We start from the raw sequence: 22091 nt of genomic DNA, 5'->3' as shown, positions 1-22091 counted from the left end.
TTTTAGAGAAATATATGAATTCAGGAAAACTTGCCTTATTTGGCAAATCGGGCCTTGCACAGTAGGCCGAGAAGTGCATCCATAGGTACGCATATGCATGTATGAATATGTGTGTGTATATATATATATATATATATATATATATATATATATATATATATATATATATATATATATATATATATATATATATATGCATATATATATGCATATATATATGCATATACACATACACACGATTTATTTTTTCTTCGGAGAGGTTAGAAAGCTATGTAATAAGAATTGTAAAAATAGCAAAGTCTCATCTCCATAGTTTGTCGGCAATGTTGACTTCCTCAGATGCTGCTGCTGCCACCTGAGTCCGTAAGGACGCTCCAGGAGTCCATATGGTCGCTCCAGGAGTCCGTCTGGACGCTCCAGGCGTACCTATGGACGCTCCAGGCGTACGTATGGACACTCTAGGAGTCCGTAATGGTCGCTCCAGGAAACTGTATGGACACTCAAAGATTCCGTATGGACGCTCCAGGCGTACCTATGGACGCTCCAGGCGTACCTATGGACACTCCAGAAGTCCATATGGACGCTCCAGGAGTCCATAAAGTGAAGGGGACTGACATGCCACCGGCTTCCTGTCCTCGTCGAAACCTCGTCGAAGTGTTAGTGGCCTTAAGGTAAATTCAGGTAAATATGAGATCGTAATATTTATCTGTTTCCACTTCAAATATGTTTGAAAAGAATTAAGAGCCAAGTATGCGCACGTAATCAACCATTTATAAAGCGCTGTAGTATCCTTTATTAATTGTAATTGTATAAAACTGTGTAGTAATAGGCATAAAGGGGAACACAGGCTGCTGTTCACTGAATAATTACAACAATACCAACAGCTTGGTTCGGTGTTGGGTTTAAGGCCTATTCCATACAAGAGTCTCATCAGTCTCATATAAAATGTGAAACTGGTCATCTAGCAAGTATTAGTCGAGTCCTGAGCCCGCCCACTTAACACATGACGAAACTACAACGTTGCTACAACATTAAAACAAATTTTAACACCTAGTAAGTTGTAACAACTTTCTAATATGTCATAAAAAATGTTATAACAAGATGTAACAACATTCTAATAAGTCATAAAAACGTTTTAACAAGATGTAACAACTTTATTACAAGATGTAACTAGGGAAACATAGGGACCGTTACATTGTGTGTTTGCTGGGCAAGAATGATGTAAACTCTCTGTATATATATACACATCGAGAACTGCATATACACTACTCGGCGGTGAATGTACAGCATAAACATTTACCTGAAATTAAATTGAATTTGAATCAGGTAATTTAAATTACCTGAAATCACCAAGTAAATTGAATTCAAGCATACATCATTACTCATGCATGCTGATTATATGCATATATTGAGAACAATAGTGTACGTGTATGATAATAATATGCACATACTAAATATGTGCATATAACGAGAATCAATAAAAGCGAATAAAACATCACCTTTTTTGCACTCTCGAACACCGCGTCAGTGAGAAGAGGTGAGGACATCGTGCGCAGTGTGTAGTTACCTGGAAATTGAGTGTTTATATAATAATAATAATAATAATAATCAGAGATTTTCTGGAGCGTGTGCGTGGGAATACCCAGCACCCAGGTTCGAACCCGCATCATGGCTCCTATGGATTTTCTAAATAATAATATTAATAATAATAATAATAATAATTCATTATGTTGGAGGACAGGAAGCCAGAGTGTATTGATACACGTTAGATTATATCAAGGTCCCATATTATATATATAATATATCAGATATATCTCACGATAGATTAATATATCATGAGATATATTTATATATAAGTGAGAGAAGTACATATGTGTGTGTGAGTGGGGGGGGGGGGGTCAAAGAGAGAGAGATCTGTTAAAGTGCTTGATGCTATGAGACTGTGTGTGTGGGGGGGGGGGGGTCAAAGAGAGAGAGATCTGTTAAAGTGCTTGATGCTATGAGACTGTGTGTGTGTGTGGGGGGGGGGTCAAAGAGAGAGAGATCTGTTAAAGTGCTTGATGCTATGAGACTGTGTGAGTGGGGGGGGTCAAAGAGAGAGAGATCTGTTAAAGTGCTTGATGCTATGAGACTGTGTGAGGGGGGGGGGTCAAAGAGAGAGAGAGATCTGTTAAAGTGCTTGATGCTATGAGACTGTGTGAGTGGAGGGGGGCAAAGAGAGAGAGAGATGTGTTAAAGTGCTTGATGCTATGAGACTGTGTGAGTGGGGGGGGGGGGGTCAAAGAGAGAGAGATCTGTTAAAGTGCTTGATGCTATGAGACTGTGTGAGTGGGGGGGGGTCAAAGAGAGAGAGATCTGTTAAAGTGCTTGATGCTATGAGACTGTGTGAGTGGGGGGGGGGTCAAAGAGAGAGAGAGATCTGTTAAAGTGCTTGATGCTATGAGACTGTGTGAGTGGGGGGGGGGGCAAAGAGAGAGAGAGATCTGTTAAAGTGCTTGATGCTATGAGACTGTGTGAGTGGGGGGGGGGGCAAAGAGAGAGAGAGATCTGTTAAAGTGCTTGATGCTATGAGACTGTGTGAGTGGGGGGGGGGCAAAGAGAGAGAGAGATCTGTTAAAGTGCTTGATGCTATGAGACTGTGTGAGTGGGGGGGGGCAAAGAGAGAGAGAGATCTGTTAAAGTGCTTGATGCTATGAGACTGTGTGAGTGGGGGGGGGCAAAGAGAGAGAGAGATCTGTTAAAGTTCTTGATGCTATGAGACTCACCTTCCAGTGCCATGTCAACATTGAGGTAAGCCACAGCTCTGTCAGACAGCTGTTTAGCGAACTGTTGTGTCCACTCCTTTGAGCCCACCGCCATGTACTCCTCGGCGCCCCATCCGCAGAACACCAGGGACCGCCTGGGTCGCCAACCTGTAAGGTCATCAGTCATTACTTCTCATGCCCGAAACGCTTTGCGTAATAGTGGCTTTAGGCATTGTATGTACTAGCCCTACCTATAAGTCCACCAATCTGTGTAAAAATTTCTTGAATGTATGTACCTTACCTAAATAAACATTTATTTATTTATTTTATTTATTATTGTAGGGCTCATCTTCCCTGTGTAACAGTTTAGCTACTTATAAAGAAGCTTGTATATCTTGCATTGAATGTATTGTATTGTATCATGGGTAATCTAGTTTCTGCAGTCAGTGTAGTTTCTACCTGGAAAGCTGGGAAGGGTTAATCCCTAGGGATTAGCGGGGTAGTAATCCATGCAAGATTGTCACATCCTTCCTCTGAGTAATCCATTAAATTAGATAAATCCCTGTTACAACTCAATACAGTACTGTATTTAATAATCAACCTTGCTAAGTGACCTATGTAATTACATAATTTTGAGTAAAAGTCAACCACTCTTACTTGTATATAGGCATATGATTCAGTCAGCATGAGAACTAGTTTGTACTGGTAGCAGGGTTGCCAGATCCAAATTGCTAAAAGTAGCGAGCTGACGGTCTAAAAGTAGCGAATATGTAATAAGAGTAGCCCAATTTTTTTGTTTAGTGACTGATACGGGTTTCAAAGTAATCTAATTTGATAGATAGAGTACATTAAACGATTTTAATTGTTTTATTAATACTATCTATGCATATATATATTTAACCAATATGATATGATAACTTATCAATGTTTACTGTATGAAGCCTAATGGGTGTGGAGTCCTTCCACGTCTTTACAGTTTTAGATTACCAAGATCTTGATCTGAATCCTCAACCTCGTTCTTGTATATTGCAGACTCATATTTAAGCATTGACATGAGTGGTTCAAATGACGAGCAACAAGTTACATTTTCTTCAAGATATGTTTTGATTGTCAAGATTGATGTCAAAAGCTTAAGTCCCATTCGATTTCTCAGTTTAGTTTTCACAGACGTTCCTCTCGAAAATATCCGTTCAACCAGGGCATTACTGATTAGCAAGCTGTATATTTTCAATGCAAACTCAGCGAGGTCAATCAGTATGGGATCGCCAGCAGCGTTCTTGACAGTTATTGTCTTGATCTAAAATAACGATTCAGATGTAGGAATTTGTCCCTCACAAATGTTGTATCAGTCAATAGTTAACGGAAGGCGCCACTGACTTTCAATTTCACTAAGCTTAGATTGGTCAGCTAATACTAATGGAAGTTCTGAGAATGGTGGCCATGTGTGGTTAAGGCACATGATAGGTGACAGATTTTTCACCTTTTTTAAAGTTTCAACATTACTTAGAATACGAGAAAGAAGCTATTTGCAAGTTTTCATTAAAAAAATATCGCATTTTTCTTGAATATTTTGAAACTTTTCCTGGGTTATAAAATTGTTTTGTCTGTTTGTAGCCCGAAGTGTTGAAAATTCGTAACCAAAATCAACTTTCTCCAGGGGCAGATATACAGAATTGATTTCCAAATTAACATGAAGCTTTGCATCCTGAGGATGAACGATTCTTCTGAGTATTCCAAGAGTGAAGTTTTCTAAGACAGTGTGAAGGCTACACTGATCTGCTTCATCTTTTTGATAAAGTCAATTCATCCTTTCAAAATCATTTAGGATTGGTTTGAGACATGTGAAATATAGCTTATTGGAGGGATCAGCGTACATTGAAAACAGTTGCCTTGCAACATATTTATCACAAGAGGAAAAAAGCTATTTGGTAATGAGTTGTTAGAGAATCCCACTGATCTAACAGCCGCTTTACACTACCGCTTCCTGCCAACCATCGTCTTCCTGACAAAGGTATTAACTGTAAGGGATCTTTCCCATCATTTATCAATCTGGAAATTTCTAGATAACTTTCTCCCCTTAATGAAGATCTGTTTAACCAGATGTAGCTTTTGGGATGACGTATTAATGACAATTAAGGTGGGAAATCTATAGCCCCCTGGGGAGGGTTACCTTGCCTTGCGGTTACTTTTTCTTTCGAAGGTTCCTAGGATCAATGTCCCCAGGGGGCCGGTCAGGGACCAGGCCTCCTGGGATAAGTGATCTAGTCAGTCAGGCTGTTGGACGCGGCTGTGATTTGTACACATTATATTGTTAAAACATAAATAATCGTCATTGAGTTTCTTAATATTAAAAGCGGAAAGTAGCCCAACTTGCATTTAAACTAGCCCAAAAAGTCGCAAGTAGCGAAATTAAAAATTTGGGAGCGCGGGGCTCTCAAAAGTAGCCCAATTCGCTACTTGTAGCCCAATCTGGCAACCCTGCCTGGTAGACGCTTGAGGCCTCTGCAGTGGTAAATTGCTATCTACCACCTTGTTTAATAATTCATTTCTATTAGAGAAATTCATGTCATTATGCAATATTGTATTTAATAATTGATCTGGTTCAAGTACCTATATAATTAACATCATTTTGAATAAGAAACCGGTCACCTAAAGTGACCAAGTGCATATGTTTAGCTTTGTTAATTATCTTTAAATTAGTTTGGCAACCAAGGTCAGCCTCACAGGTTTTGAGGACAGCTGAGATCTGTGTGGTTTTGGACGGCAATAATTGGAGATCCACATTCTTGATTTATGTTGCGACTGCAACCTGTCCTCTTAAAAAGAACGTCGCTTTTGGCCGTTTGTCCGTATGTCCGAATATGGACGTAATTTGAAAATGAAAAAAAAGTGAAAATAAATTTAAGATTTTTTTCGGCGACAGTAAGTTAAGGGTCCTCTGATAGGTTAGGTGGGCCGGAAATTCTCATAAAGTTACAAAACGTTATGAAAATTGTTAATGGAAAGTTTCCTCTTCAAAGCTTGCCGAGTAAGCCGGACGACTCAAACAGAAAACGGAAAAATACGTCACTTTTGTGAGTCGATTTCATTTCAAATTACGTCCAAATTTGGCCATAGCGCGCATACGAGCCAAAAGTGACGTTATTTTTAAGAGGACGGGTTGGCGACTGACTGTTCCTTTTCCGAAATCAATTACCGTAATTACAGAAACTCTCAGGATAAGTGGTGGCAGTGTTTAAGGTCTCTTTAGTGAGTTTGTTGGTGATAGGTATAGTATCCTTGTTTTGTGGGACCTTGGTGATGAACCACCAAGGTTACAAGGCATCACTCGACTGACGTTACAGTAAGGAATAAACGCTGAACCAAAGAACCGTTAAATAATGACCAGTTAAACACCAGCTAAGAGAGGTTTAAGGCTGGTACCCATTACACCTGCTCCATGCTGGTACCCATTACACCTGCTCCATGCTGGTACCCATTACAACTGCTCCATGCTGGTACCCATTACACCTGCTCCATGCTGGTACCCATTACACCTGCTCCATGCTGGTACCCATTACACCTGCTCCATGCTGGTACCCATTACACCTGCTCCATGCTGGTACCCATTACACCTGCTCCATGCTGGTACCCATTACACCTGCTCCATGCTGGTACCCATTACACCTGCTCCATGCTGGTACCCATTACACCTGCTCCATGCTGGTACCCATTACACCTGCTCCATGCTGGTACCCATTACACCTGCTCCATGCTGGTACCCATTACACCTGCTCCATGCTGGTACCCATTACACCTGCTCCATGCTGGTACCCATTACACCTGCTCCATGCTGGTACCCATTACACCTGCTCCATGCTGGTACCCATTACACCTGCTCCATGCTGGTACCCATTACACCTGCTCCATGCTGGTACCCATTACACCTGCTAAATGCTGGTACCCATTACACCTGCTCCATGCTGGTACCCATTACACCTGCTCCATGCTGGTACCCATTACACCTGCTCCATGCTGGTACCCATTACACCTGCTCCATGCTGGTACCCATTACACCTGCTCCATGCTGGTACCCATTACACCTGCTCCATGCTGGTACCCATTACACCTGCTCCATGCTGGCACCCATTACACCTGCTCCATGCTGGTACCCATTACACCTGCTCCATGCTGGCACCCATTACACCTGCTCAATGCTGGCACCCATTACACCTGCTCCATGCTGGCACCCATTACTCCTGCTCCATGCTGGCACCCATTACACCTGCTCCATGCTGGCACCCATTACACCTGCTCCATGCTGGCACCCATTACACCTGCTCCATGCTGGTACCCATTACTCCTGCTCCATGCTGGCACCCATTACACCTGCTCCATGCTGGCACCCATTACACCTGCTCCATGCTGGTACCCATTACACCTGCTCCATGCTGGTACCCATTACACCTGCTCCATGCTGGTACCCATTACACCTGCTCCATGCTGGTACCCATTACACCTGCTCCATGCTGGTACAACCTCTTACACAGAACGTCACATTGCGATCGTATACATCTTCTATCTTGAGGTTATCTTGAGAGGATTTCGGGGCTTTAGTGTCCCCGCGGCCCGGTCCTCGACCAGGCCTCCATCCCCAGGAAGCAGCCCGTGACAGCTGACTAACACCCAGGTACCTATTTTACTGCTAGGTAACAGGGGCATAGGATGAAAGAAACTCTGCCCATTGTTTCTCGCCGGCGCCTGGGATCGAACCCAGGACCACAGGATCACAAGTCCAGCGTGCTGTCCGCTCGGCCGACCGACTCCCTCGGTTCAAAACCGAGACGTGTGGCCACGTCTGTGGTAGAAAATTGTAATAATAATATATAAAAAAACTTACTGGTCACCTAAACAAAGTTTTTTAAGAATCATTTCAAGCATTTTCACCCCCACCGATCGGCCGAGCGGACAGCACGCTGGACTTGTGATCCTGTGGTCCTGGGTTCGATCCCAGGCGCCGGAGAGAAACAATGGGCAGAGTTTCTTTCACCCTATGCCCCTGTTACTTTGCAGTAAAATAGGTACCTGGGTGTTAGTCAGCTGTCACGGGCTGCTTCCTGGGGATGGAGGCCTGGTCGAGGACCGGGCCGCGGGGACACTAAAGCCCCGAAATCCTCTCAAGATAACCACTGGCACTCCCAGCGGACTTTTTTACCATTATCGCCAATTCAAAAACACGCCCTCTTAAACACGCCCTCAAAAACACGCCCTCAAAAAAAGAAAAAAAGATTCACCATGCTTGCCCATGACTAATGACTGAGCATCCAAAAAAGGAGACCTGGTCGAGGACTGGGCCGAGGGGACGCTAAGCCCCGAAATCATCTCAAGATAATCTCAAGAAGCTCCCTAGGATGCAACTCATAACAGCTGTCTGCGTCATGAGCATTTATTTGCTGCTAGGTGAACAGAGCAATTAGGTGGAAGGAAACCTCCAAAAACATCTCTCTATTGGGAATCGAACCAAGAATGTTCGTTAACCGGTTGCGCTGACTACTGGTCGTTATTGAGAAGTGTTTCACTAACATGTGACCATAAGATTGGAAATTGGAAAATAGGATTGATTTCAGTCTTCACATTTTACACAATTAACAAAAAAAAATCATCTTTTCTGTCATTTGCAACCACCATTTGTTTACTGGGTGAAAAGGCAGATGAAGAACAAGAACGCAACACCTTTTACAAATAACACAAATGACTAACATCCTGTTGAATGTCACTCACCCGTTTCGTTACGTAGATGGACGAAGACCCGTGACAGTTCGAGCATGGCGGCCGTGCCGGAGTTGGGGTCCAGGCCACCGAAGAGCCAAGCATCCAGGTGGTTGCCGAGAATAACGTATCTGTCTAAAAGCGAAGTATTTAAACGGAGCTACACAAATGGAAATGCTTTTGTGCCATGGATGCAAACTTCTAATAATATATATTGAGATTTATAGCAACACTTAATGTCAACATCCCTGGTTCGATTTATATTGACGCATACCCCTACTAACCGGGTTCTTCGTGACCTGTGATGACTCCCACAACATTGTAAGTGATAGTTTGAGTGTTGTTGTTGTTCACATCCACGTTGACTTTCCAGCCTGGGTGTGCGAGGCCAGGTCCAGTGTGGTAAGTATTGTTCAGATTACCCTGCCAGCTCGCTGGAGCAACAGCACCTCCCATACGGCTGCAAGCACACATATTGAAAAGGTTATAGGCCTGTGAAGACCAGGGGCCAGATTCACGAAGCAGTTATGCAAGCACTTACGAACCTGTACATCTTTCTTCAATCTTTGACGGTTTTGGTTACATTTATTAAACAATTTACAAGCATGAAAACATCCCAATCAACTGCTGTTATTGTTATAAATAGCCTCCTGGTGCTTCGGAGCTCATTAACTGTTTAATAATTCTTAACAAAGCCGACAAGGATTGAAAAAAATGTACAGGTTCATTACTGCTTTGTGAATGTGAGAATATGGTTTCTCAAGATTCTCCCACAGTTGACTGGTATGGCTCATTGCAGTGCACAGTGCACTGATCTTGTGCACAAGGTCCTATTTCTGTTACCCCTGGATAGTGACGTGGCATGTTGGGTATCTCCAGAATGCCCACTTAACCTGGAACACTTTAATAATACGGAGGCCGCCGTATGTCCAGGCAGGAAGTAGATACAGGGAGTTAAGCTTACTGGCCACCAAGGGTCAGTGGGTACATTGGCCGGTGCGGAGCGTGAGAGAGGAGAGGGAACGCCTGCAAAGCGACAGTAGTGTACTTGTGATTTATTGCATATCACCATTACCGAGTATCCGGTTGGAACTCTTGTGATCCCTTTGCATACCGGCAGTTAGGTTGCCGTGTTAATGATTGGCTGTCAACTGTGTTAAGTTAGGTGTTTCTCCACGAGTGGATCCGAGTCGTTTAGCCAGACTTCAAGAGTCTCGCTAATACAACCATAGCCTTTCTGACGCCAGTCTAAAGTAAATCAAACACCCTTTGTATTAGTGGTTAAGTTAGTAAATAAACTACTGTTAAGCTTTATGCGGTGTTTCCGTTGAACCACTTCTGAATACTGCCAATATTACACAAGCCTTCAGCTCTAGGTGTCTTCAACACCGAGTTGCCTATAATCACTAAACTATAAATGTGAGGAAGACCCTAGGAGTCCCTTAAAGTGTTAAATCATTGAGGAGATTCCAACGATCAACGTGGAGCAGGACCAGGTGAGGCTAGTCTGAGAAGAGACCCTCAAGGACTCTAACCCGACCTTGCTCCCAGGCCCTGTACGGTTGCTCTCGTATTTTCTATTCTGCTAATTCCGACAGTTTCGTGAAGCGTCTGTCACATGTACATTGGCGACGTACGCATTGCAGTCGTGAAAGCAAAGGTTATCTTGAGATGATTTCGGGGCTTTTAGTGTCCCCGCGGCCCGGTCCTCGACCAGGCCTCCACCCCCAGGAAGCAGCCCGTGACAGCTGACTAACTCCCAGGTACCTATTTACTGCTAGGTAACAGGGGCATTCAGGGTGAAAGAAACTTTGCCCATTTGTTTCTGCCTCGTGCGGGAATCGAACCCGCGCCACAGAATTACGAGTCCTGCGCGCTATCCACCAGGCTACGAGGCCCCTACGGTTCATGGAATTGCTGTTAACTTTCAGATATTTCCTGTTCGCCATCTAACACGATTGACAGGAAGTCTGCCAAGTCTGAATACAATCTAAATTGTAATCTAAGCATGTGTACACTACAGTTTTTTTTTTCTGTTGTAATCCATGAAGGATAACTTAATAATTAATATCTAGTCCCCTTTCTCCAAGGTGGAATTACTGACCCCGCCCAGGATGCAACCCCACAACAAGCTGACTAACTCCTGAGTACCTACTCACTGCTAGGTGAACAAAGGAATTGGAAATTCCCATTGATAGGAATTAAAAAAAAAATGATAGAAAATGCGCCCAACTATTTCTGTCCTGTCTGGGATTCGAACCCGGAATTCTTGATTGCGTGTCGAGAACGAACCTGACTATACTAGTGGGACGCTATATGAGGAAGATTAAGACAAAGGAAGATAACAAGATGACCTGGACAAACAAAGAATTTGTAACGGTTCTATTGTTACGTAAAGTATGGTGACAATAAACACAGACACTAAGATACTATATATATATTTGGTCGAATATACAGAAGTACACCGGTGATACTTTGGTGTGAGTTGAGCGCACTGAGCGTCGGTACAGTATCTCGCAAGTGTCTGCTCTAGACCACACTTGAAAGTAGACTAGTTAATGTTTGCTATTCTGCTGCTTATATGCTTGGGCAACACCTCACCGTGTTGCCTGGGCAACGCCTCACCTCATTCATCTCCAAAGGTTGACAGGAATATTAACAATGCATTTGGAGCGAGTATATTATTGGGATAATCTACTCGCTACAGAACTCCCCCTCCCAGGGGATGAAAGGAAAAATACTTGATCAAGGAACTTATCTGGTCGGTGAATTGTACGCCCTGCTCGCGTTACATAACCATCAAAGTTAACTTCCTCCTCTTCGCTGATGTCATCTAACTGGGGTCGTAGGGTGGGAGGTCGCACAGGATCGTCCGTCGTCGCAGGATCAGGTTGTAGTGCGGCTGGTAACTGGGGTTGTAGGGTGGGAGGTCGTACAGGATCGTCCGTTGTCGTAGGTGGCGGTGCTGCTGGTAACTGTGGTCGAAAAGTGAACTGCGTAGTCGGCGGATGTGTCTCTGGAGGGATGTCTGGGGCAGCGTCACAGTGTGCTGGTTTAAGGCGATCGATGGAGATGTTTACCCGCTGTCCTCGGCGTTCAATGGTGAAGAACTTCGGTGTTCGAGAAACCACTTTAAATGGTCCTTCGTAAGGTGTCTGTAGAGGGCGTCGAACAGCGTCGACTCTTACAAACACGTGTTCAGTTGTGTGGAGCTCATGAGGCACATATGTAGCACGAGTTGTCGGTTGGCGTGGTGGTGTAGGCCGAATGTTTGTCATGGCCGCCCGTAATTTCTGGACAAAAGTGGGGTCTGGGGGTGTGATAAGTGGCGTTGGGGTTAAGAATTCGCCCGGAAGCCGCAGGCTAGATCTGTATACTAAGTCTGCTGCCGAGAACCCACTGCCCTCCTTCGTGGCCGAACGGATGCCAAGCAAGACTAATGGAAGGTTGTCGATCCAATCATCAGGGCGTGCTTGAGCTCTTAGGGCAGCTTTTAGTTGTCTATGAAAGCGTTCTACCATTCCGTTCGACTCAGGGTGGTATGCTGTGGTTCGGTTATGTGTGGTGCCGAGGAATTCCATAAGTTCCTTCCATAGATATGATTCGAACTGTCGTCCTTGGTCGGTGATGATGACAGAGGGGCTGCCAAAACGGGCGACCCATCCAGAGAGGAAAGCCTGGACCACTGACTCAGCTGAGATGTTGATTAATGGGATTGCTTCCGGCCATCTGGAGAATCGATCGATGCAGGTGAGTAGATAAGAATATCCTCTTGCCGACGGTAATGGTCCAACGATGTCTACATGCACCACCTCGAAACGGTCAGAAGGTAACGGAAACTGTTGAAGAGGGCTCTTTGTGTGACGATGTGTTTTCGCTCGCTGGCACTGGAGACATGAGCGAGTCCATCGTCGAACATCGGCATTGATTCCTGGCCATACAACACGCTCCGTTAATAGTTTCTGGGAAGCACGTACTCCTGGGGTCCTCGTAGCCTGGTGGATAGCGCGCAGGACTCGTGATTCTGTGGCGCGGGTTCGATTCCCGCACGAGGCAGAAACAAATGGGCAAAGTTTCTTTCACCCTGAATGCCCCTGTTACCTAGCAGTAAATAGGTACCTTGGAGTTAGTCAGCTGTCACGGGCTGCTTCCTGGGGGTGGAGGCCTGGTCGAGGACCGGGCCGCGGGGACACTAAAGCCCCGAAATCATCTCAAGATAACCTCAAGATAACCTGGGTGTGCTAGGGAGTGAAATACTGAGAACGTTTTCCAGCGAAACTGGGCAGGAATGTAGGGCCTAAGTGCTCCCGTCCGTGAGGTGTCACAGATTATACTTCCGCCACCTTCCATGGGAATCTCGATGAACCGGAGAGCTGTGTCAGATGTTCGTAATCACTGCAGATCAGGGTCTTCCCGTTGGGCCTTACTGATTACACAATAGTCCACCTGAGCTGGGTTTGTCACGACGTGGTTTATGGTGGGTCGAGACAGTGCATCGGCTATGACATTATTAGTTCCTTTGACATGACGGATATCCGAGGTAAATTGGGAAATAAATCCCAGGTGGTTGGCTACTCGAGGAGAGTGAGCATCACCCTTGGCCGCCAGCGCATAAGTGAGAGGTTTGTGGTCTGTGAGGAAGTGGAAGTTCCGCCCCTCGAGAAAGTGCCGGAAATGTTGTATGGCTGAATAGATGGCGAGCAGTTCCCTATCAAAAGTGCTGTACTTCTCTTCAGTGGGTGACAGGCGCGCTGAAAAGAATGCAATTGGGCGCCATTCTCCTTCAACGAGCTGTTGTAGTACAGCACCAATTGCTGTGTTTGAAGCGTCGGTAGAGAGATTGGTGGGAGCGTCAGACACTGGGTGTGCGAGCAAGGTGAGTTCCGCCAGCTTTTGTTTTATGTCGGTGAATGCTGTCTCTGCCTGGGGAGTCCACTCCAACGGAAGATGGGACGTGAGTTTCCGACCACGTAAGAGGTCGTATAAGTGTCACAAGATGTCCGAACAATGTGGGATGAATCGATGATAAACATTCACTACACCAAGAAATTCTTGCAACTTCTTTGGAGTGGATGGGCGCGGGAATTCCTTGATTGCCTCGATTTTCTTCTCTAGTGGTTGGACCCCTGCTGCTGACACACGGTGTCCCAAGAAATCCAGCTCTGGAACATGGAAAATACACTTCTCGGAGTTGAGCTGCAAGCCGAAGTTGCGCAGACGGGTGAGGAGTCGGAGGTGTAGCAGATGTTCTGTTGGTGATGTACTGGCCACCAGCAGATCATCAATGTAGGCGTAGCAAAAAGGAAGGTCCTTAACTACTTGGTCGATGAAGCGTTGGAATGTCTGGGCTGCATTCCGTAGACCAAAAGGCATCCGGACGAATTCAAACAGTCCAAAAGGTGTTGTGATCGCTGTTTTCGGAATGTCTGCCGGTTCCATAGGGATCTGGTGAAATGCCTGCACAAGGTCAATTCTCGAAAAAACGGTTGCGTTGCTCAATCCCTGTGAGAAATCCTGGATGTGTGGTATTGGGTAGCAATCCGGCAGAGTACGAACGTTGAGAGCCCTGTAGTCTCCTCAAGGGCGCCATTCCCCTGGGGCTGTTTTCGGGACCATATGGAGAGGTGAAGCCCATGGACTGTTCGAAAGGCGGATTATTCCTGCCTCCTGTAGCTTATTGAATTCAGCACGTGCTACCGCCAGTCGTTCCGGTGCCAGGCGGCGTGGTCTGGCGAAGGTAGGTGCTCCCGTTGTAGTAATGTGATGCGTAATCGTATGTTGCACCTCTGGTCGAGGGCTGGCGGGTTGGGTCACATCTTTGAATTCATCCAGGAGTGCTTGAAGTTCCGTAGATGCGACTGGGGTGACGATGTTAACTTGTGTAGAGGTACTAGGAGAGGCTCGAAGAACTGCACCTGCGGGATCCACAATAAGTCGATGGTGTTGCAGGAAATCCCATCCAAGAATGGGTTGTTCCACATCCGCTATGAGGAAAGTCCACGTAAAGCGACCCAGAGAGGCGAACTCGAGAACCAGGGCGCGGGTCCCATATGTACGGACGGACGTACCATTGGCGGCTCGTAAGTCCAAACCAGGAGTACGGGTTGGTTTGACCAGTGGGGGAGGCAACACACTAGCTGCTGCACCTGTGTCAACGAGGAAACGGCGTTTGGTTATGATGTCAGATATGTAGAGCAGTGTAGTGTTTGAAATGGCGGGGTCACTGGCTGTTAACAGTCCCCGTCGAAGTAGTTTCCCGACCAGGAACAAGGAGCCCTACAGTTGCGGGCTTGGTGTCTGAACTTCTGGTGGTAAGAACAAAGCTCTCCCCGATGTTCTTGCTGTCGCCTAGAGACTAATACTGGATTCGCATGGTACGTCCTCCCTGGGTGGAAGAAACGCCGGTTCTGGAGGACGTTGAGTTGTTGGGTGTCTGTAGTCTGCTGTGTATCACTGAGGTGGGACAGCGTAGCATTATCAGACGTCGTATGAAGCCGGTCTGCCAGTGTAGCCAGCTGGGCTAATGGGGTGTCGTCAGCCATACTGAATAGGGCCGGTTGAATGTGTTTTGGACAGAGTTGTATCCATAGTGATCTCACAATCTCGCTGGGGGCTGGGCCAGTTGCAGTATGCATCACATACTGAATATGCCGCAGAAGCTGAGCTGGTGTTTTGTCTGCTAATCTTTTGTCAGTGAGGAGTTGGTCCCTTTGTTGAATGCGGCGTTTCATTGCTGCCTGTAGAAGAGCGGCTTTCAATGCAGTGTACGTCCTGGTGTCCGGTGATGGTGCGGTGATGACAGCGGAGGCAGTGTGCATAGCCTCCGAGGTAAGTGTTGGCAGGGTACAGGCATATCGGGCTTTCTCAGTCGAAATTTCGTGAAGGTCGAAAATAGCCTCCATCTGCATGAACCAAAATTCTGGCTCATCTTCGTTGTATGCTGGAAACCTGGTAGATAAATCCATGACGAAGATCTAGTTTGTGACTAGATGTTCTTTTTCACTCACTGGGTCACCAATGTAACGGTTCTATTGTTACGTAAAGTATGGTGACAAATAAACACAGACACTAAGATACTATATATATATTTGGTCGAATATACAGAAGTACACAGGTGATACTTTGGTGTGAGTTGAGCGCACTGAGCGTCGGTACAGTATTTCGCAAGTGTCTGCTCTAGACCACACTTGAAAGTAGACTAGTTAATGTTTGCTATTCTGCTGCTTATATGCTCGGGCAACACCTCACCGTGTTGCCCGGGCAACGCCTCACCTCATTCATTTCCAAAGGTTGACAGGAATATTAACAATGCATTTGGAGCGAGTATATTATTGGGATAATCTACTCGCTACAAATTTGACAACAAATGGCTACCAAATGTTTAACTCAAATAAGTGCAAAATAGGTGTAGGGATCAGGAGACCAAACACAATGTATCATTTTTTTTTTTTTTTTTGAGATATATACAAGAGTTGTTACATTCTTGTACAGCCACTAGTACGAGTAGCGTTTCGGGCAAGTCCTTAATCCTATGGTCCCTGGAATACAATCCCCTGCCGCGAAGAATCGTTTTTTCATCCAAGTACACATTTTACTGTTGCGTTAAACAGAGGCTACAGTTAAGGAATTGCGCCCAGTAAATCCTCCCCGGCCAGGATACGAACCCATGACATAGCGCTCGCGGAACGCCAGGCGAGTGTCTTACCACTACACCACGGAGACTGCAAAAAACTGAACTCCTTCACAAATCAGGTAGAGCGAAAGATTTGGAAATTGATATCACACACAAAACATTTCTTGAAGACCACATCAAAATGCTGTAGTCATCTGCAGCATATTCTGCTGTAACGTAACCAATCTTCCCAATTGGTAACGTAACTATCTTCAGAAATTTGTGTTCCTTATATATAACATATATTAGCAGTCGTAGTGGTAAAACACTCACCCGGCGCTTCGCGAGCGCTTTGGCCTAGGTTCGTATCCTGGCCGGGGAGGGTTTCTTGAGTGTTATGATATTAGGCACCTTATTAATATGCCTTCTTGAGGTTATCTTGAGATGATTTCGGGGCTTTTTAGTGTCCCCGCGGCCCGGTCTTCGACCAGGCCTCCACCCCCAGGAAGCAGCCCGTGACAGCTGACTAACACCCAGGTACCTATTTTACTGCTAGGTAACAGGGGCATAGGGTGAAAGAAACTCTGCCCATTGTTTCTCGCCGGCGCCTGGGATCGAACCCAGGACCACAGGATCACAGGTCCAGCGTGCTGTCCGCTCGGCCGACCGGCTCCCCGACCGGTTTACTGGGCGCCAATGCTTAACTGTAGCCTCTGTTCACCCAACAGTAAAATGGGTGCCTGTTGTTTAAACGATTCGGCTGGTCATATTCTGGGGAACATAGGATTAAGGACCTGCCCGAAACTCTATGCGTGCTAGTGGCTTTACAAGAATGTAAGAACTATTGTATATAAAAATAAATAAATAAACAAATATGACAAGCCAATATTGGAATGTGTGGCTCCAGCGAGGGGATCCATATCTAGTCAAACAGAAGGCAAAGTTTGAGAAAGTTCAGAAGTACTCTACCAGATTAGTTCTAGAATTGATAGGTACGAGTTACAGGGAAATGCTACAGGAATAAAACCTTGCTAACCTGGAAGACAGAAGAGGATGACATTATTTAGCAAATGAGAACACGAACAAGCGAACACACATGAAAACTTAGTACTCAAATGAGCCACAGAGACATTAGAAAATATTAGTTTCCATGCCATACAAATGAACAAATGGAATGCACTATAAAGTGTGGAGGGAGAGGAGGATTCCATACAGTTTCAAATGTAGATACAGCCCATCCTCCTAAAATTTGATTATTTATAGTAACTCAAAGTACCAATATATTGTCAGACCACCAAAACCTTTACATTTCGTAATTTTAATTTTATAGGGTCCAAGAAAAAATTAAGCTAACATCAAACTTTAACATTCCTAGGCCTACTATAACACATATGTACTATATTAGACCTAAGATAGCATGTATTAAGCCTAGAATTGCTAGGGCAGGTTAAGGTAGGTTTTTAGATTCATTTTTATATTTAAGACAATGTCGTTTGGGTTAATTCAAAACATAAAAAGTAAACAGTTTGGTGGTCCATCACTACATGCTGGTACTTTCGATCAAATACTATCCAATATTGTAAGTATTGGATAGTCAATCATTTTAGGATGACTGACTTTGTAAATGAGATTACTGAGCACAATGACCTAAGGCATCTAAATAGCATTTGATTAATAGTCGAGAGCCTGGACCAAAGAGCCGAATACCAACCCCCTTCAATGACAGTTGACTATATGGGGCTGGAATTGGCGAAGAGATGTCAGTAGAAATGCCTGGTAAGGAGCGTTCCCAGGCCTGATCCTTGTACAGTTGGCGCCAAAATAAGGCGATCAGTGGAGGCCTACCCCTGATTGGTTAGTAGCGGGCCGCCTACCCCTGATTGGTTAGTAGCGGGCCAATAGCAGGTAGCGTTTTTCCAGTTGATTTTGGACGAAAATCAAGAACGTTGCTGATTGTGGCTGCTTTTCATTTTAATACAACTATATAAAATGAAAACCTAATTTCTAAAATTTGGTTTTAAAGTAGTTTTCCATACAAAATTTTAATATTTAGGAAACTGAAGTGTATTAAATACTCCTCTTGAATGTTTAAACTTGTAAAGAAATGAGAATTCTAATGTTCATATCTCTTCCAATGACAAACATTCCTGAAAATATTAATACAATGTATATTTGTAGTGTTTGTTAATTAATAAAATAGAACAGTCAATGTTTGGTCTTGTAATAGCTCTAAGTATTAGCCAATTACACAAATTATGCTTGACTGACAACGATTAAACCAATGTGCTGTAGTTTGCAATTATTATTTGGGCAAGATAAGCCTGTGTAAACTGTACCTCAGTATCTGCCAAGCATCGTCGTAGCTAATGCTTTGTGCTGGAATCTTTGGTAAGGATGCTTCTTCCTCTGGAATACGGAACGCACTCTCTGGGAAGATAATAGCAAGGTATTAATTACTTCAGTCCGTCCTCCTGCTGTTTCCCAATGTCAAGAAACTGTCGTACTAAAGTGCCCTTATCCTAACCTACCAGATGACCCAAAATAGAAAACAGGATAGTACGTAAATTTTGCGACCCGCTACCGTTTGTTAGTACGACAGGTTTTGGCCTAAGGAAAACTATACGCCAAAACACGACGTTATATTAGCAGGACGGGCTGAACACTTAACTAACTGCTAACATCAACAAACAAAAATTTCAACTTTAGTGGGCAAAGTTACGAGGCTCGGTAATTTTTCATAAATTTCCAAAGCAATTACAATAATTTGAAAACTTGAGTCATTATTGTAACTAACACTTCAGAAAAATCATGTTTGGAATTGCGGCAAATCGACCAGAACAAATATGTTTGTTTTTCCTTTTCAATATTATTTCTAGGAAATGCTTGGCTGTTGATACCTAAGTTCTTATACTGGTCTCATCAACTTGTCTGAATCAGTACTGCTTTATTAGCAACACATCAATAAAGATGAGTGTGAGCAGAAAGTGAATGTATCAAAAGTAATCAGAACACCCTATGTCAATCACATGACTAAAGTATCTTATTTTGGAACAATAGTAGGATATATATATAAATACTGGGACAAAAGGTTAAGTAAAGTTAACCTGTAGATGGCAGCCTAGCACAATTGATGTATAAGGGGGTGCTCATGTCAATTGATGTATAAGGGGGTGCTCATGTCAATTGATGTATAAGGGGGTGCTCATGTCAATTGATGTATAAGGGGGTGCTCATGTCAATTGATGTATAAGGGGGTGCTCATGTCAATTGATGTATAAGGGGGTGCTCATGTCAATTGATGTATAAGGGGGTGCTCATGTCAATTGATGTATAAGGGGGTGCTCATGTCAATTGATGTATAAGGGGGTGCTCATGTCAATTGATGTATAAGAGGGTGCTCATGTCAATTGATGTATAAGGGGGGTGCTCATGTCAATTGATGTATAAGGGGGTGCTCATGTCAATTGATGTATAAGGCGGTGCACACGTCAATTAAAATTTGTCATTATAGAATTGAGAATTGAACTCTGATCATAAATGCCTATAATTTCAAAGATTTAACATTATTACATAAGAAATAGATAAGCCTGAATAAAATTAATAATAAAATGTTATTTAAAAGATTATCATAAAACTTTAAATACTATTATTAAAAAAACACTTTACAAAATCAGGACTTTATATTTAAATAATTGAAATTTCAATTTGAAATTCTCTACATTATATCCAATTAATTATATGGAATTTTGTAAACAAAAGAGAATTAAAATTGGTTTAGAATTTCCCTAATGTTCAGTTCGAGTTTTATCATGAAAATAACTGTAAAATCTAGATATAGAATTCGCTTTAGCTTTAATTAGTAATTGACTTGAGTTCGGATTTATAAAAATTATTAATTTAGAGGCCAGAGATGTTGTATAACATATTCACTATTTTCTCAGGTTCACGAGGTCCCGCGAACTTGAAAAAAAATGATGAAGCAATCAAGGCAACTGACCTATGGCAGGATAAAATGGAGTAAGAGGGTCGCCATCCCCTAGTTTAACAGTCCCAAATGGGGAAGCAGATGGGGGCATGTAGGAGGAGTGTGGGTAGACGAAGTCAGGGCCTGCAGGAGCATAGTCTGCTGGAAATCTGTACATTACAACTCCAAGGGCTCCACGCTCCTCTGCCGTTCGTACCTGATAATGATTTATTTTGTATTTATTTATTTATATATACAAGAATTCTTACATTCTTGTACAGCCACTAGTACGTGTAGTGTTTTGGGCAAGTCCTTAATCCTGATATTCACCGGAATATGACCCCACCATATCGTTTAACAACCAAGTACCCATTTTGCTGTTGGGTTAAACAGAGCCTACAGTTAAGGATTTGAGCCCAGTAAATCCTCCCCGGCCAGGATATGAACCCAGGACAAAGCGTTTGCAAACCGCCCGGAGAGCATCGTGCCACTACGCCATGGGGACTAATCATGTATATGATCATGTTTATACATGCATACAAAATGGTTTACAAACAGTATGTTGTAAGCCACAGCTCTATCTATTTCTAGATAGAGCTAGTATATACTAGGCCTAAAACCACTAATATGCACAGCATTTCGGGCAAGAAGTGGGAAAAACACTTAAAAACTAAAACTTAAAACTAATTGAGATTAAAAGCATGATTTGAGCTTAAACAGGTAGGGGGGGGAGGGGGAATGACAGCAAACATCATTACCTAATGCACAAGGAAGAGAGCTTCCTAATTGCAGTACCTTTTTATACAAATATATATATATTTAGTCTTTTGTTAAAGCTCTTTTACACGAGATTTTACACATAAAAGAATATTTTAGTTTCAAACTCATGATGTAAATCATATAATATTGAAAAGTCATTTGTTGAGCAATACAGGAAAGAATTCACACATTAACACTTACAATCGGCCCCTAATGTGTAATTAATTTATTAGAGACCCCATCTTGTAAGCAGAAGGGAAGGGAACTATAAGGAGAAAGCGCCAAGCCATTATGCCTATATAACACTGGGAAGGGGGGGGGGGGTCAGGATAAGGATTTGAGATTTGAAAGGAATGGTGGCCAACACTTGAGGACGGTCGAGGAATGAACGCCGACCTGCATGAAGCGAAACCGTCGCTCTATCGTCCAGCACAAGTGGGATGACAGAAGTGCAATGTTATATTAACTGTAACTGACTTATTTATTTTATTTATTTATATACAAGAAGGTACATTGGGTTGTGAGAGTACATAACACTGATGTTCTTATATTCTTGCAAAGCCTACATTGGGTTGTGAGAGTACATAACACTGATGTTCTTATATTCTTGCAAAGCCTATTCATATGTGGTTGTTGAAGTTCAGTCTCTTCCCATCATTTTTATTGCTAATGTTAACATTGTCTCTCTAAAGGTGAATTTGGTTTAATGATTTACTTCCAAATAAAATGTAGTAGTGTAAACTTGTTTGTTAACGCCCATGAGTGGACTCTCTTTAATTCGTTATTTAATATTATTTAGTGTGTCCGCGCATCTGAGTCATAATATATGAAGGTAGTATTGTCAGCATATAATATATCGTCAGCATACAGTATAGGTTTAACCCTTTAACTGCACAACGCACCTGCACGCCCACGTCTGGGGGTGCGCTACGCACCTCCGGGTAATTGTATTTTTCACGTTCCATTCAAGACTCCCGCGGCTACCTGGGGTTCACATCAGCTTCCTCAGGGCTCTTGTAAACAGACGCCATCTTTAAAAAAAATCGTGGTTCACATTCCCGGGTGTGAGAGCCTCAGTAGTGAGTGAGCAACCAAGGCCGGCGCACGCAGCATGAGCTCACAGCACTGCTGTTCCGCTTGTGACCACAGCATCGCCTAATAATATCAAAATATATATGTAACTTGTATTATTTAGCGCTGATAGTATTACAGATGAGCCTGAGTGTGATAATGACTGTGTACAATGTTCAAATATTAGTGATTT

The 22091-nt window shown here is 43.6% G+C and overlaps 1 protein-coding gene across 1 annotated transcript; it reads right to left on the bottom strand.

The window, feature by feature from the left end:
• Nucleotides 1–301: 301 nt before the first annotated feature.
• Nucleotides 302–21792, bottom strand: LOC138372120 (N-acetylated-alpha-linked acidic dipeptidase 2-like). The gene is made up of 9 exons (XM_069337432.1): nucleotides 21730–21792; nucleotides 20102–20285; nucleotides 18441–18531; nucleotides 8777–8952; nucleotides 8505–8627; nucleotides 2766–2912; nucleotides 1500–1567; nucleotides 1245–1300; nucleotides 302–488 (listed from the first exon to the last, which is right to left on the bottom strand). Exons 1-9 carry the CDS (start codon nucleotides 21790–21792, stop codon nucleotides 302–304), a joined length of 1095 nt encoding a protein of 364 aa, XP_069193533.1.
• Nucleotides 21793–22091: the final 299 nt, after the last annotated feature.

The sequence above is a fragment of the Procambarus clarkii genome, chromosome 37 (genome assembly GCF_040958095.1).
Source record: "Procambarus clarkii isolate CNS0578487 chromosome 37, FALCON_Pclarkii_2.0, whole genome shotgun sequence".
In the NCBI taxonomy this organism is placed as follows: domain Eukaryota; kingdom Metazoa; phylum Arthropoda; class Malacostraca; order Decapoda; family Cambaridae; genus Procambarus; species Procambarus clarkii.
Note: the sequence above shows the minus strand (reverse complement) of the source record. Positions and strands in the feature narration are given on the sequence as shown.

Bases quoted from the DNA above. Each gene is read 5' to 3' on its own strand.
- LOC138372120 (XM_069337432.1), bottom strand. From the start codon at position 21,792: ATGGAACGTGAAAAATACAATTACCCGGAGGTGCGTAGCGCACCCCCA. The intron at 2,913-8,504 runs GTGAGTGACATT...ATGACCTTACAG, and splicing joins CCATCTACGTAACGAAACGG to GTTGGCGACCCAGGCGGTCC. The intron at 1,301-1,499 runs GTGATGTTTTAT...ATTTAATTTCAG, and splicing joins TGTTCGAGAGTGCAAAAAAG to GTAAATGTTTATGCTGTACA.